Here is a 17,064-nt window from a genome sequence, read left to right as displayed (position 1 = left end):
CTTGATATTTTATCACTCCATTTCTCATTTCATATCCAGCTTTACCTTAATTCACATTTTCATCACCTCCATTTTTATCACTTAATTTTTGCTACTTTCTTCACCCTTCATAAAATAGACATTTTTATTTGTTCATGAATATGTTAGGATTAGTTTTTCACATTTGCAATCTTGATTGAAACACCTCAGTGCATATAAGGTTCGAACAAAAGAGATACATTTTCTAAAATTGCAGACATTCAATTCAGTTCAATTCATCCTCACCCTCATCCTCATCTTCAACCGCTTATCTGGGGTCGGGTCGCGGGGCAATTCAATTCAATTCAATTCAATTTTATTTGTATAGCGCCAAATCACAACAAAAGTTGTCTCAGGACACTTTCCATATAGATCTGGTACAGTTCAAGCTGACATGCTGGTGAAAACGTTATTAAACGTTTTAACTCAAAGTTCTGTCCAGTTTTGCAGACGTCAGTTTTTGTTTGTAGCAGCAATCATATGTACAATCGAAGTTTACGACAGTATCTTGCTACGACAGTGCAAAAAATGTTTTACGGCAAGCATGTGTGTACAAAGCTTGTTGTTAGCCGTGTAAATAACTGCAGAAGTGTACACTCTCATTTATTTCCTAAAGCTTAACAAAATATCTTTACGTGAAGGTCTTTAGCCCGGAGAAATGGATGTTGGAGAGCTCCTGAACTATCAGGTAGATATTTTATTTTGCTCATCGGTGTTAGTTAGCTCTAACTTAACAGCTAGCTCATTCATTGGATTGTACGAGCAGCGTTGCTTGCAGTTATGGGTGGACGTTAGCAAGCAGGCTTTAGTTTAGTGTCGTTATTTACTTTCTTCTGTCTATTGACGTTAATTAGTTAGCCGTTAGTGAGCTGCATTAAATTAGTATTGTTTAGCGCTGCATGACAGGGGACCAACTTCACTCTTGTCCTTGTTTATCTGGAAATGACGTTAGCAGTTAGCATGCTAGCTGGACAGGTTGCTAACAATGTGTCGGAAGTAAAAGTCACTTCTGTTTTGTATCCTGTCCTGTTTTGTATCCTGTCTAATAATTTAAGACAATGCAAATTCTCGCAATCGATATAGTGTTGTTTGTTACACAAGACGTACTCATTTAACACCATGTGACGAAATGCATTTTAACAATCGTAAGTTTTCATTTGCCTTATTGTGACAGTGTGAAACATAGTTAGTTTCAAAATCCATATTGTTCTGTCAGATATAACAGTGTATTTTGGTTCGTGTCTTTAATCAGTTCTTATGCACATCATTGCATTTGACCATCTCCTTTCATTTTGCAGCCCGATAGAGGAGCAAAGCGTCCCAGGGAGGAGGATGGAGGAGCAGCAGGAGGAGAGGACGACTCCAGAGGAGGGAAGCAGCTGAAAGGGCTGAGTGCCCGGGAGTTGGCCAGATACAGAGAAGCAGCTGGAATGGGAACTGAAGTAGGTGGTGATATGAGGGAGACTGAGGAGATGGCTGGGGACAAGAACAGGATCCTGGAGAAACTGATGGACCAGGATGAAGAGGAACCTGAGGTGAGTGAAATCTTTCATGTAACTATTACAGAATTGTTACATTTGTTTTTCTGTTAAGTGTACTGTTTATTCAAAACTCATTATATCTAAAGCCTTTATTTGAAAATGATAGCACACTGATTTATTATCCACACCAACCATTCCTCTTAGAAGAACAAATGTGAGCTCAGTGTGGTGCGCTTGAAGTAGCGAAAATCAGAGTGGAGTAGTTTTGTTTACAGGGAAGAGGTGGCAAAGGTGTTGCTTATCACAGTTGTCTCTTGGGGTTTGAAGTTTGTCAAAACCCTAAATGTCCATCAGTGAAATTGCAGGACGTGTTGTTGCAACATTGCAGTCATGTTCCTGTTGCTCCTGTTAATGTGCATCACTTTGTTCCCCTGATGCTTTGCACTCAGTATGCTGTAAACCTCTGCCTTGGTGTTTGAAACCAGACGTTTAAGCCTGCGTGGTGCACATTTAGAAACCTCGCCACACATAACAGTGTGCCTGACTTTTCCTCACAGAATGTCCTTCTTTCTACTGTTGTGTAGTCTAGTCTAGTCTTATGTGTGCATGTGAACTACAAGTGCATTGCCACCCACTGTAGGTGTGTGTGTCTAAATGTAGAGTAGTATAATGTTTGTTTACGCTCATGTGAGAAACCATAGAGACGGTCACGTGAGCTACAAGTTACCGGAAGAATGCCATCGACCAAACATGGCTGCACACTTTTCTTTACAGCGTCTCAATAACTCTATTCAAGGACATACTTAATCACTGTTATGTAATCCCTGTGAAGAAAGAGGTGACATATTTCAAACAACATATTGATCCTAATGAAATGAAGCTTGATCATCCTGCACGCAATTTGATTCTGCTGGCTAAATGTTATTTACTCAAGTGTAGATTTATTTGGATTTCCTGCTGTTTGTGAACCATTTAAGAACAAACTGGCTGGCTTTTTAAAATCTTTGAGACATGCTAATCATAAAAGAGAATTCATTACTTGTTAATTTATTTGCTTTTATCATTACTTTTGGCAGTCATGTTCTCAGTTGTATTGTAATGAACCATTGTCAATCCTGCAGACTGTTTGAAACAAACAAAACACCTTTACTCGTTCATCCTGAAATGAAAATCCCCACTCGCAGTGGGTGCCTAGGCACAAAATTCGGAGCTGCACGGCCATGGGCCATGATGACTTGTGGAGTCTTTGCGCTCCCCTTATGCCGGGGATGCTGTGTCGAGCATAAAACATAGCTCAAGTCATCTGTGAGTCCAGATCTGGAGCACTGCAACACTAGCACAGTGAAAAAACCACGAATGTCGAAAAAAATTCATTGGAGATGTCTGAACCAGGAAAGTTTTGTGTGACTGTTACCTGGAAAAAAAAAGAACCCATTGTCAGTACCAGCGGTTGCATATTACACATGTAGTACCTGAGCAAAGTGTACATCCATTATCCCCTCACTGCAGCGTTTTCAAGTATTCACTGTGCCAAGAGCGACTCAGAGCAAAGTGCTGCACTGCTCCATAATGTGAGACTACTGTAATTTTCTAACCTGTCGTTATCTGTCCCACACTTTACTGTTTTTTAAGCCAGCAGTAGGTCAAACACTCACATTCCTCCTGATTGTAGAAAACAATCAATCTTTTCCTCCCTTCTCCTCCCCTTTATGCACTAATCCAACAGGCAGAACCAGTGGATGAGAGTTCAGTGAAGAAAATGATCCTGACCTTTGAGAAAAGGTCGTACAAAAACCAGGAACTAAGGATTAAGTTTCCAGACAACCCAGAGAAGTAAGTCCCTTACTGATGGTCCAGTCAACCACATTCCTCCACGGCACTTTGACATGAATGGCAACATAGAATGCTAACATGCTAACCAAAATTTCTTGCTCTGTAAACCAGGTTCATGGAGTCTGAGCTGGATCTGAACGACATCATCCAGGAAATGCATGTGATCGCCACGATGCCAGACCTCTACCACTTGCTAGTGGAGCTCAATGCAGTCCACTCACTGCTGGGCCTCCTCAGTCATGAAAACACGGATATCCTTTCACTTATAGATTGTTTCAGAGTGTCTGATCAAAATAATGAATTCCTCCTGCATGTAGAATTTTGCATTGATCTTGAAGTCTGGTGATACTCTGGTGATAAACAAACAATGAATACAAAGCGTGACAGTACAATTTATAATCAGGAGCTAAAAAGAGGGAATTCAAAAGCATATTAGCTAAAATTAATGCAACCTTCAACCAACAAATACAATCAAACTATAAACTATACAGATGAAAAACTACATATACACTATGAATAACAACTAAAACACAAAAATCATTCATGTTGAACAATGACAAAATGAAACAATGAGGACTCCGAGGTGCAATAAAAAAATCCCCAAAACTCATTAAAGGGGATCTTTACACGTCCAAGTCCATTTACAGGTGTTGGGGTACTCTGGACCACTGTATGAGGGAAGGAAGTTATTGAAAGCAATCTGAGGCTCCAGAGGGAGCTGCGCAAAATGTGACCTATTGGCTCAAGTGATGTCAGTTGGGTCAGAAGTCGTGCAGAAGTTCAAAAATGGGAATAATCTGAAGATGGAGAGTTATCTTTCCAAAACTCTGTAGCCCACTCCTCATCTTTGCTTGACCACCAGCTAATGCAGCCCAAGGCTCCATTAGCTGGTGGTCAAGTTGCATTGTGGGTTATGTAGGCGCCAGGCTTTGTGAATGAATTACATCGTTTTTCATCATTCATTCTTTTTTTTTTTTTTAAACTATCCATTGTGAGTCTGGGAGTGTTGTTGGAGTGCACTGCCGAGTGCTCTTAACACAAGCTTATTGTCCTTAGCCTGAACCACATGTTGCCATTGCAGTGGTGGACCTGCTGCAGGAGCTGACGGATATCGACACGCTCCACGAGAGTGAGGAGGGCGCTGAGGTCCTCATCGATGCTCTGGTGAGTTCAGGATTTACATTATTCTTTGATTATATCGACGAAGCAGCACTTCATTATGTCTTTGTAATAGTGTTACAAATTCATCTGCCAAATAACAGGATAATGTTATATTACCCTTTGTTGGAGCTGCTGTTATTTTGCACTAGCTAAGGTTGTGTAGTTATCATGTAATCATAATGCTTTGTCCTGGTCACGCCTCTCCCCACATTTGATATATGGATTGGTATTGATTGTATATAATAATTTCTGCAGAACAGATTATTAAATGTTCAGTTATGTTAACGTAAGAAAAACATCTAGCATTGTACAAATGAGTTTTTAACTGGTGGTGTTATTAAAACAAATTGTCTATTAACTGTTGAAACATACTGTAATTTCACAAACGACCAACTGGTCTTTTGCTTTCTGTCATAGTGAAATTATTATTAATTTAACTAGTTTGCACTTTTTAGCTATATGGCATTGTGAGCTGTTGTGGCAATTAAATACATTTAGGATTTAATTTACAAAGTGACAAAAAGTTAATCAAGGGAGAAACAGAATTCATTTGAAAGTGTAATGTCAACCATGTAATTATAGCATCCCGTCTCCCACCCTTTTGGCTGTCTAAAGCTTTTCTTTGTCACCCGTTGGCATCAGTTCTATGTTTAACATCTTCCCGGTCCGTCTCTGCCTCTCTCACTCCTTTTTGTCACTGAGCCTGTCGTGCTGTCTACGAACCAGGGAAGATTTTTTGATGCCCCATTATGTGTGCTGACATTTAGAGCGACACAGACAAAGGTCAAACTACAATAATGTGCTGGTATACTTATAATGGAGGAAAGAACTGTGTGGCTCGGCTCCTCCGCGGCCGTCACTATGATACTTCATCAAAGAATCTGTTGGCTTGAATGTGCTTTACGCCAGGAACGATCCCAGTGGCATTCAACAGGGATTTTGGCAGTTGTTTCTTACTATAATGAATGAGCTGTTTTATCTGATGTCTCGGGCTGACTGCATATTTCACTCTTTAATTCGGTGCTTCAGTGAAAGAGATATTACAGTGATATATACGAACTTGAAATATTATGACTTCTGTGTTATGGGACACATTATTTAACCAGTAACCAATGGTTGGCTTCTTTTCCGGGCTGGCAGAGCGTTTTCAGAGCTGAGAATATTTCCGCCATTTAGACGCGTTCTCGTGTCCTCGACTGGACAACATAGAAAAGAGCAGGTGCAGCGTAATGTTGTGGAGGTAGTTCTGTTGTTCATAGGAAAAATTATTATGAAACCCTCACCAGTGATCAGTTGTTGGATTGTTTAACCTACATGGATGCAAACACACCAGTATGGCAGCAGCTCAATAGAACCCCTGATATTGTAACAGCAATGACATGTCACATAATTAGATTTTCCATTTTAGCGTAATACTTTGTTGAAATGATGTAACTTTCCACCAAATAATATCTTAAAATATGGTGGTTAGTATCTGACAGGGACAACAGAGCCAACTGGGCAAATGTCAAAGACCCTTGAGTGTGTTTGTGTGTGAATGGGCTTGTGGTGTGACATCTCAGGTGGCTTTGCAGCGCTCTCAGGATTAATGCATTATATAAATGCAGTCCATTTACCATGCAATGGAGCGCCCATAAACCACACTCTTCTTTACAGCGGCTTCCAAGGGAAACAGTTTCAGGGCAGCAAGGGTTGGTTGAATCCATTTGTCTCTTCTCTTTGCTGTAATGCTTCCAGCTCCTTTGTCCTTGTTGCCAGAAGGCCAGGTGGTATCCTTGATAAGATGAATCGAAATGATCCACAGCGGTCTCTGGTGGCTCATAAATCTGTGTCGACTGTCTGTCTTCTTTCATCTGTAATTGTACTTTTATCCAGCCAGGCGGCACCCCGTGAGCTCTGTTTGGTTATGAGTCTCCGATCTCGACTCGACTGATAACACTTGGACATGTTCAGAGAAGCTCAGGCAGAAACCAAGTTTCTTCTGCCAAGACCGAGGCTTGAAAGTGAACATTCAGGTTGTCAGCCCTGCCTCTGCCTTTTCCCTCAGACATGAGTTTGTCAGTCTGCTTCTGAAGCATCGCATCATGTTGCAAGCTATCAAGATAAGGACACAGCTGACAGACTTCCAACACAGTGGAAAATGTTCTGTTCGAAATGATGATGAAATTTGTTCAGAATTGAGTTCTCAAGCACATACCCAGCCCCCGCAGCCTTGCTACATATGAGACAGTAGTCGTGATGATGTGATGAAAGTGTCTTTTTTAATACAAGAACTGTTCTATAACAATTTTGTTGAAAAATGCAGTTCATGTCTGCAACCTGTCTTAGCTGCCCACTGAATAATACACTAAAAAGATATATTTTTGGTAAAATGAAAACCGAGAGAGGAAGACTGACGAGGATTTGTAGCACCTATGTAGGAGAGAAGTGAAGTGTTTCATCCCTGACGGACTTGTGCTAAAAATGTGTCAGAAGTCTGAACTTCATCTGTCTGTGTCTGCAGTTGGAGGGTCAGGTGGTGGCTTTGCTGGTGCAGAATATGGAGCGGCTGGATGAACAGGTGAAGGAGGAGGCTGATGGCATCTATAACACACTGGGTAAGGAGATGTGCACCAACACCTTAACAGTGATGCTTCAGTCGTGTTTTTCCAAAACTGTTACACTGAGATGCAGTAAAGGTATTATGGACTGTACACAGTATAGTTTCAGCTGGTAGACCTACATAAATATCAGCTTATTTGTTTCCCTCACAGAGCTACAGTCATCTATGCAAAATAAATCTGAATCAAACAGCTGAAAACTTGGCATGCTGCGTTCAAGCATTCATCACAATTTGAATTGAAACTGAGACCAGGTCCCCACAAAGCAGGTGCCAGGAATGAAATATGGAACTGTTTCGCTCACAAAGTCTGTTTGCTGTGCTGTTGTTCCATGGTGTAATGGTATCGAGGCTCAGTGGAGCCCAGATAACATTACAAGAAGCATCTCAATGTTTCTTTATGCAGCATCCCGTCCGATTTTATTTACATTCTGGATCAATTTCTCCTTCTTCTCATTCATTGCAGTTGAATTAGTTAGAAGGAACGTTAGGAACATACATCCACATTTTCCAAGGTGACACGACCTGATGCCACCCAGTATCCACAGATATTAGACTGAACAACACGAGCTTTGCTGCAAAGTTACCCACATTGTTATTGATTGAACCTCCTACAGATGTATGAGATGAGCGTTTAAAGGCGTTGGAAAAGATGTGTTTTAATGATTTGACTTATTGTTACGTACAGTCTGCCGGCATCACAGTCACAAAACACCGTAGATTTCTTGTGCGTTGGAGGTTTTAGTGTCTGCTGCGGCTGTGAAGTCCAACCCGTGACAGGCAGACTCAGATGTTACATGTGCATTTAATGATGCGCCGGCGTCCTGTTTTTCTTGCTTCCTCTTCGCTCCCTTTACTTCTCCTTGTTGAGCCAGCGTGGTTTTGTATGTCAGCAGCACGCTGCTGTTGCGTCATCAGTGAGCAGCATGTCCCGGATGATGAATGGTGTGACCTTTGTTTTGGTGTTCAGTCGTTCAATAGATACATACACATAAACATTAGAAAACACCAATTTCAAATCAGTCAATACGCAGTAATATCTGATTGAACTAATTTCATTAGCACCACTCTGTAAATAGCAGTTGATTTTTGTCAGGCTGCTGTGGAAGAGTGCCTTATTTTCCTCCAGCTCTGGTCGTCCATAACGCTGTATGTTATACTGGAGAACTGAAACGAGCAACACCGCAGGCGCATGTTAATCACAGGCAGCAGATGTTAACCAACACAGCCCGACACATTAACTATTGTCGGTGCAGGCAGTAAGTTAAAAGACGAAACCTCCAAGTTGGAGTTGCTGAAACACACGAGGTCAGTTAACAAATCTGCCCGTACATCTCAGCAAAGAAACAAGCCGTCCCTATGAGCAGTATGAGAACTAAAGAAGCCCACAGCAAAGCGCTTTCACTGGCTGCACAGCTTTGTGTGTTCATTTATATTCAAAACATGTGGGACAAATATCTGGGACAGATTTAAGTGCACGCTGTAGGTGCTGCAGAGCCTCTAGACTGCACACGATAAAAAAGAGGCTCAGATAAAGACAGCAGCTCTTTAACTTTTGAATATTCACGGAAAGAATAATTGATCGCCCTCCTCTTGTTTGCTGCTGAAACATGACAAGCTCTTCCAGAGGGAGGTGTGCCTTTAAGGTGTGTACGTTGGAGCGTTGGAGCTCTGGGCGGCACAGTGACAGGAAGTCCTCCTGGACTTGGGTTTGACATTACACAGAGGGCATGGACCAACTTTATTTGTATTCTTTAAGCTTTAACAGTGTGTCCCCCTGCTGCCAAGTGTCCTAGACTTTTTCCACTGACAGCAAAAAGAAGCTGTCAATGCTTTATTTAAATGTTTTGACAAAGAGGACGCACTTTAAAAACACTATTCACAGGTTTTTTTTATGTCTCTCCTCTCACGACAGTCAAAGCTGGAAGCATCATGTTTTCCACATTGGATGACAAAATTTCAAACAGGTGTCTCATGGGATAAAATGATGAAGTGACGGCCTTTTAAATTAAATGGTCAAAGGTCAACTTCACTGTGACATCATAATGGTCTGCAAAAACACTTTTCTGGCCTGTGTTATCCATTATTCTGTTTGTGACCGTATTTCGTGTCAGATGCTGAATTGGTGACAGTAATCTTGGGTTCCAATCTGTGGCTTCTTTGCAGCAACATCCACATTTGAAGCATTGTGGTCCAGCTCAGGCTTCAGGTGATCTGGGTGCGATCTGAGTGTGGACAGGTGTGGGTGTCACTTTCTAGGCTTTTCTTTTTATCAGGGGTGGGAACTTTTTCTCAAAGTCAGCCACGCAAGTGAGTCAGAGTCAACGTTTCTGACATAGATTAAACGGCATTAGACGTGGACAGGAGGTCTTGGAGACGGGCACGGGCCAGCAGATAGTTTGAGACGTCATGGTCTCTGTGTTTGGCCTCATATGAATCAGACTTTTCTGCCTCTCAGCCCTTTTTGTGTTGAATGAATCTACTGAGATCATTTTTTTTCTATGTTGCCAGATTGAGGCCGAGTGTCATGAGAGCTGTTTAGGTGTGTGCAGTTGGCTGTGCGTGTGTGAGTGCGTGTGTGTGCATGAACGCGCGTGTGTGTGTGTTATCAAGGGAGCTCTCCAAGCTTGAATAAGCCTTTTGTCTGCCTTGGATGCTCTCTGCTCTGAGCCTGCTGTCCTCCAGGATGCTGTCTGTCTGCTCTGTTTGAATCACTGATAAAGGCCCTTCCTTCCTCTCTCTCCCTCAGCACCCTTCCTCTCCATCTCCTCTGCTTCTTTCGCTCAATATTTCTCTATCATCTGCAGCCCCTCTCTCCAGAAGTTGCCTCTTTTGTATTTTATTTGTCTTATTTCTTTTTTATTGTATGTTTGTTGCACTCGTCCTCCTCGCTCCTCGTCTCCCTCAGTTTTCCATCCTTCATCTTTGACTTGTCTTCCAACCCATTTGCCTCCCATATGCTTTCCCTCTCCCTTTATTTGCCTCCTCTCAGTCCCCTTAGTTTTCCTCGACTCCGTCCTTTTATCACCAGCCCACAATCTCTTTCTCTCTCTCAGTTCCCTTCTGCGACAGTCTGTTGTGATAGAGATATCATTTGGCAGAGGCAGCTTTGATAATATTAGAAGTAGCTGGGACAGAACCCAAATGAACCCTCTATAAAAAGATAATTGTCATATTTCACAGTTCTGCGCCTCCAAAATGTGTTTGATTAGAGACTGTACTAAAATGTTAGCATGTGCTGAAGCAGACACACCAGCGCTGTCATCTTAACTTTTCCCTCTGTGTCACTGAAGTCAGCGTGTGCAAATGTCCCCAGATTGTCTTCTTCCATCCAGCGGTTTGTGTTTGAGAGGTGTTTGACTTGAGCGTGTCTTGTGTGACGACTTTTGATGAATGTATAGTCTCAGTCTGACACTCGCAGTCGTGTGTGATGCTTATTTGTGTGGATCCATTAATCCGACCTCTTCAACTGTCCTGAGTTTTTAATCACATGCTCGAACCTGAAGGATGAATTCAGAGTTCTGATATCGTTACTGTCTTCCTCAGCTATCATAGAAAATATGGCCGAGTTCAGACCAGGCCTGTGCACCGAGGCAGCTCAGCAGGGACTCATGCAGTGGCTGCTCAAGAGAATCAAGGTAAGAACGTTGGCCAAAGTTAACTTTTGAGGTGCAGACGGAAAATTAATCTGCAACTATTCGTAATCGTTTCATTGTCATTTAAGTACAAAATCTGAATAATCTTTTGTTCAAGCTTCTCAGATGTGACAGTATGCTTCATTTCCTTGTCTTAGTGTCATACTAATTTGAATATTTTTAAGTTTTTGGCTGTTGGTCGGACATTTAATGGCATCACCCATGATTGTTGGACATTGTGATGGCTGGATTCTTTGTGTGAGACATAATCATTTATTCTATTTACCTTTACTGCAAAAACTTCTGTCCCACACCTATTGCATGTCGTATTCAGCCAGACTTTTAAGCAAATGAGAAAAGAATGATGAAAAGAAACAAAAGTTTTATGCTGAGGTAGTTTCATGACTGACAGTGTCAGTCAGTTCCACAAAATTTTAGAAACAAACTGATTTCTCTGGAAAAAAAGTGCAATTGTATTGCTCTTTTCTTTCACTTGCCTCAAATCCAAATTGCTCCAAATCCAGGAGGAGACTTTTGCAAGTTATTTGATGGACATTAATGTAGCATAACTACATCTACTCACTGCACTGTTGGGTTGTTATGAAAGCTGAAATGTGACTGAAATCGATAAGCTGGAGTAATTTAGACTGCAGCTGAAGTAGTTTTAGTTGTAAAAATGTGCCTGTGTATATTCAGAGAACCTGTGCTGTAAACCAGGTGATCCAGAGATGGCAGGATTAGAAAGTCCCTTTACTCCACTGCCAAATATGATGTTACGAGGCACAAACTCTGCTTACCGTGCACGTGTTGGAGAGTACTCGGTGATTGTCTGCTGCTCTGGACTCTGGAGAACAGAGTTTCACAAGATGAATGACTCATTTGAATTTGGTCTCTCTCCCTTCTCTCAGGCGAAGATGCCGTTTGACGCTAACAAGCTGTACTGCAGTGAAATCCTGGCTATCTTGCTGCAAAACAATGACAGTAAGTGTGACTCAGTAAATGGTTTATGGCCTCCAAATGATGTTAATTTATCTCCCGTTTCAGTCACCTCTCAGCTATCTCCACCCGACGGGAATGCACCACTGTCCCCTTGTTCCTTTCCTTCACTTTGTCTTTATTCCATCTGTTTGTTTCCTCACTCAAGTCTTTGTCATCCTTTTCTTCTGCCCATCATTTTCTACCTTTTCTTATTCTCTTCCACCATTCCTTTTCCCTTCTGTCCCTCCTTCCTTCTCCGTCCTTTCCCTCTCTCTCTTTCTGTGATCACTCCTGGCACTGTCTTCTTATTTACTCATGTCCTCTTTCCTCATTTTCCTCCATTACTCTTTGATTTCACGTTGCCTTTCATGTTTCCATTTGTCTCCTTTCCATTTTTCCATTCCTCTTTCTCCAACTCCCTTTTCCCGTCCAATTGCTATTCCTCCTCTCTCCTCGTCTATTGGCCGTCTTCCCCACCCTTTCCCTCCGTCAGTAAAACCCTGTACAGACCCAGATAGCCACAGGACTATCAGGTTCCAGGTTCTCATTAGTGTTACAAGCCATTTTGATATTCAGTGGGAGTCGTGTTTCAATTTCCACTCGCTCTCCGCTTCCTCATCAGAGCTGCCTCATTAATCCTCTCACTCCTGCTCTTCAAATCCAAAATAAAATTTAACAAGAAAGAGTTATTTTTCACAATTTGGGGAAATTCCTTAATGTGCTAATTTGAACATCATTATCTCTTCCTGCTGTCAATTTTGACTTTAACTCTGCTCTGAAGGCTTCATAAGTAAAAAAAATACTTAGTGCTGCCAATGAAAACAGCATATCATCACCACTAATTAAGACCCTTTAGACCCTTTCCACCATATTTTCCAAATGAAATTCTGCTGGTAATGAACCCGCTACCTCGAAAAAATCCAAAGCACAAAGCATTGTTGGTAAACATAGGTGTCAGTTGTGTCACTTCCTGGTGGCCAAATCTTACACGTTACCCTTTTCTCACACTGCTTTGTGTCCTCTGTCCCGGTCCCTTAATGTCTGTTTTCTGCACCCACCTCAATTTAATCTCCTTGTCCGTCCGTCTTACCTGTTCGTCTTCCTCCCTCTTTATTTCTTTTTCCCACAGATACCAGAGAGCTATTGGGAGAGATGGATGGCATTGACGTGTTACTGCAGCAACTATCTGTAAGATTTTTGCCTTTACTCTCTATTTTTAGTTTGCTCTACCACCACCCATATAATTTACCCATCATCCATTTGAGCCTTGCTGTGGTAAAGTACAGTCATTTCTCAAGCAAGAGCATTAATGTATACTGTGTGGTGGTGCTCTAACCTGTGGGTGATTTCTGAACTCCGTATAGCCCTAAGCTGGTTTTTAACCCTGTTTCCAGCCTTACGAAGAACCCGAACCGTATGCTCATCCACGGATGAATTTTCAGGCTGAGCGCCCTGTGACATTTCATGGCTGCTGGCATTTTCCCACCCTGTTTCTTTCTGTTTCTTAATTCTACTCCAAACCTGACTAATATTTCTGTCTTGCCAGGCTTAGTCCCTCTTATCATTAAAGGAGCTCACACCGCCCACATCCCCAAACTACTCTAATAAACCATTTCAGAGACTGTTGCTGTGTTTCAGTGAATTTTCCTCTCATGCCCGCCGAGGTTTCCTTTCTGAGCGCTCCCTTCCTCAGCGCTCTCTCCTCCCGCCTTCCCCCTCAGGTGTTCAAACGTCACAACCCGTCCACAGCCGAGGAGCAGGAGATGATGGAGAACCTCTTCGATGGTCTGTGCTCCTGCCTCATGCTGCCAGCCAATCGGGACCGCTTCCTCAGAGGGGAAGGGCTTCAGCTAATGAATCTCATGCTCAGGTGAGGCTGCAGTACGCCATAAGAAAGGCCAGCAGTGGGTCATTCCTCGGCTTTTTTATTGTGGGAGTTGAACAGTTAGTCTGCTCTTTGTGTACATGCTGAACTGGTCCAGTGCACACACCTGCACGCAGACTACACAGTGTGTAGATTGATGCACGCAATGTGGAAACCGAAGTTTACAAGTGCAAGCTCTTCCTGCAGACTTTTAGCCGTATGCTGTCTGCACAACAAGCCGATTGGCCTGTGAGTCAGTCAGAATATGACAAGAACAAATGAAACCCTGGAGCTGGACGACACAGCTGCATCCTTTATATTGCTTGTTTGGGAACAATTCAGGTACCTGGTCAACAGCGGGAGACTTGCTCCACCATCATGTGTATGTGTGTGTCAGGTGTGTATGTGGATGGAAACATCCATGCTAAAGCACACACGATTGGCATCACCAGATGAAAAGAAACATATCCTCATGCATTTCCCACTGTGCCGAACTCACGCTGAACCGTGACTTCTATGTACCGTTACATCCCTATTATGTTAACGTTCAGTGTAACTCAAATTCGTTCTCTGTATCCCTGAGATCTAACAAACATGTTGAGCTCATTTCCTTCCTCATCACACATTTTGAATTAGATTTTTTAAAGAAGATATTTTAAGTCGATCTGTGTTTGCTAGCTTGCATTCTTCTTAGTCCTTGTTTGCACAGTACTCCATTTTTTTGCACCTTACTACCACCACCTGTCGATCAAAGCAGCAGGATAATACTGGCTGCAGGAATTTGTATTGAATGAGCCATGTACTCTAATACAAACAAACAGGGACCTACTCATAAGAACATTGCTCCATAGTACTCTGAGTGGTCAGAAGCTCCACAGGGTACCTTTAAGGTTGACTTAGTGTTGATGGTGCTCTTTTGCTGTTCAGCCACAGTAGCTATTGCCGCTCATGCTGCCAACCCTGTTTTTATTTGACAAAAGGCTGTCATCACTTATCACAATGATCAGTACCATCACATGCAAAATGTTTTTCAAGAGCACAATGGAGATCAGATGATGGAGCTTTTCTATACTAAAATAACCAACATCCACTCATTATGAACACGACAGAGCGTCCTTGTTTGCGCTGTTGCATGTAGCTGTGAATATATTTGATGCACAGCTAACACGGTTTTGGGAATCAGTCATTATGCCGTCGTCTTTGTTCATAATTTCTTTGTTCAAAAACAGTTTTTACTTAACCACTATCCTTGGTGGACAAATTATTGCAGGCTATTGTTGCAGTTAATGGATTTCTACTCAGCAAGTGTTGATGCTAAATGGGCTACTTTGGCAAAAAAACACTAACAATGCTTGTTAGAGAACAAAATGTAGAAGCAATTGTAGGCTGTATTATCAATATTTGCAAAGCTATCATTTTATTTTTGTTACAAACAGATGAAAATCTTGAGGGAGCTGTGGGGGAGAGCTCCCTTCACGCATTTGTTTTGAAAAGCCCGTGAGCTTGAGAGAAGCTGTGACAACAGACACGTAGGAGTCAGCTGCCAAACAGCAACCTTTGTGTTGCAAGCAGCTTTCAAATTTAAACAAAACTACAAAAGTATGTACACCTTGCAGCGGATTATGTCATTTGAGTGGGTGCATCAATTCAGTTCTGTTGAAGCGGTTCATTCTAAATGAGGCCGTGCGTGCTGTGTCAGATGCAGTGTAAGCGCTGATCGAAGTTGAATAAGCTGAGATTGGTAATACTTTGCAAAGTTTATGGCTTCATTGGAGTTAGAGATGCAAGAGAATGTTTGCTGCAGTACTGCATTAGGTTTAATCAGCGTCACTCAATAAGTGTATTAAATGCTTTTGAATGAAGTTTAATATTAAGCTCATACAACATAATGGAGGGCTACAGTGAGGTGGAATTTACAACAAATGTTGCTTCAGTGCTATAAAAGATATTCTTTTAAAGGGAAATATACAGTGTTGAGCCCAGCACAGAACATGTCTTGATCTACAGCCTTGCCCTCACAGCTTCATTCAGAGCCTTTTTCTTCCACCGTTTTCTGTGCTGTGAAAATGTGAACAGGGTGCAGCGCTGCTCAGGACAGCACGTCTGTTGGCTCTGTTACCTGAGACTGCCGGTCCAATCAATCAACAGTGAGTGACCTTAAAGAGTCATAAAGACACATTATCCGCATTTATGAAACCTTCACAGCTTCTGCACCCCGCGCTGATAATCACATCACTGGAGATGTAGATTTAATGCTTGGATCGATATCTCATTATTGGAATGCAAAAACCCTTTTCTGTTAAATCATCTGCCGGGGAAAAGGGAGGAAGAAGAGGAAGATCACAAGGCAGACAGAGATATAACTTTTAGAAATTAATTGTAAATTTGTAAGAATGCATTCTGCATCAGACTTAGAGTGCACAGAATACAGATCATGAGCTTTGTTTGAAACGACGTGAGCGTTGGTGGGAACAGGTGGAACAGTGAGCCCTGAGTCACAAGTCCTTCAGGCATAATGGATTTAAAGTTCACCTGTTGACACCACACATGACATGGACGTGACCCACATTATAAGGCCATAACCACGCATTAGTCATATACAACATAGTTGGTGTCTTTACGGTCAACTGAGTTGCACTATGGGAAATATGGGATCCATTTTTTGGAGCTTGACCCACGTTAGAGACTAAAAATCAGGATATCTCTACCTCTGCTGAGAGATCAACAGAATACAAGAAAAGTTCTGCATTCACTGAGACACATCTATTGTTTTTTCCATCCAAAACTTCATTGCATTTCCTACCAAGTCTCCTTAGCCTTGTGCTACATACTGATTTCACTCCTGGTGTCTTGATGAATTCCTGGCACAGCCAAACGTTTGTCAGAGATGAGACGTGCTGAAGCCATTTTTACAGACACACGTCCAAGAACCAGATACTTACTCCATGGTGAGTATAACATCAGCAGTTTTTTAAAAAAAGTTTGTACAGCTCTCCTACCTTTTTAAAGGCACTGTGTGTAACAGTTTGCATTCAAATGTCTGAAAATGACTAAACTTATGTTGTATGTTATATACATTTGAGTTGTGTAATGTGTACTTACATTACTCCAAATGTGTCAATGGCATCACATCCCCATTACCTCTTCTAGTTGCCCGAACTTTCAGGGAAACACAGACAACAGATGATACATCAGAGTGAGGAAGGCAGGAAGTTAACAAGCTAACTAGCTAGCACGAGTATTCATTTTCATCTGCAGTGGTGATTGTTTCATCATGAAGACCACATCTCCCATGATCCCACGCTACTTCACGGCAACCTCAAACTCCATTGTTTCTTACTGTTTGGATTGAGAGACCCCATGGCAGCAGAAATTACATACTGTACGTTTAAGGGGATGTTGCCATTTTCTGATCACGTCTAAAAGGTTTTTGAGTGTTTGGGCCTCATCTAGAATTTGAGTTTAATCATACCCCTGCTGCTGCTGTCACGCTGG

The 17,064-nt window shown here is 42.0% G+C and overlaps 1 protein-coding gene across 1 annotated transcript in view; it reads left to right on the top strand.

The window, feature by feature from the left end:
* Positions 1–531: 531 nt before the first annotated feature.
* ctnnbl1 (catenin, beta like 1) overlaps positions 532–17,064 on the top strand; it is a 53,680-nt gene continuing 37,147 nt past the window's right edge. The window contains exons 1-10 of the mRNA XM_070968258.1: positions 532–706; positions 1,317–1,553; positions 3,226–3,332; positions 3,444–3,583; positions 4,399–4,496; positions 6,997–7,090; positions 10,639–10,730; positions 11,636–11,708; positions 12,835–12,893; positions 13,427–13,575. Of these exons, the coding sequence (XP_070824359.1) occupies positions 677–706; positions 1,317–1,553; positions 3,226–3,332; positions 3,444–3,583; positions 4,399–4,496; positions 6,997–7,090; positions 10,639–10,730; positions 11,636–11,708; positions 12,835–12,893; positions 13,427–13,575 (1,079 nt within the window). The 5' untranslated portion in view covers positions 532–676. The remainder of the gene's footprint in view (positions 707–1,316; positions 1,554–3,225; positions 3,333–3,443; positions 3,584–4,398; positions 4,497–6,996; positions 7,091–10,638; positions 10,731–11,635; positions 11,709–12,834; positions 12,894–13,426; positions 13,576–17,064) is intronic.

This window comes from Chaetodon trifascialis, chromosome 8, assembly GCF_039877785.1.
Source record: "Chaetodon trifascialis isolate fChaTrf1 chromosome 8, fChaTrf1.hap1, whole genome shotgun sequence".
Lineage (NCBI taxonomy): Eukaryota > Metazoa > Chordata > Actinopteri > Chaetodontiformes > Chaetodontidae > Chaetodon > Chaetodon trifascialis.
This window is presented reverse-complemented; position numbering and strand designations above follow the sequence as displayed.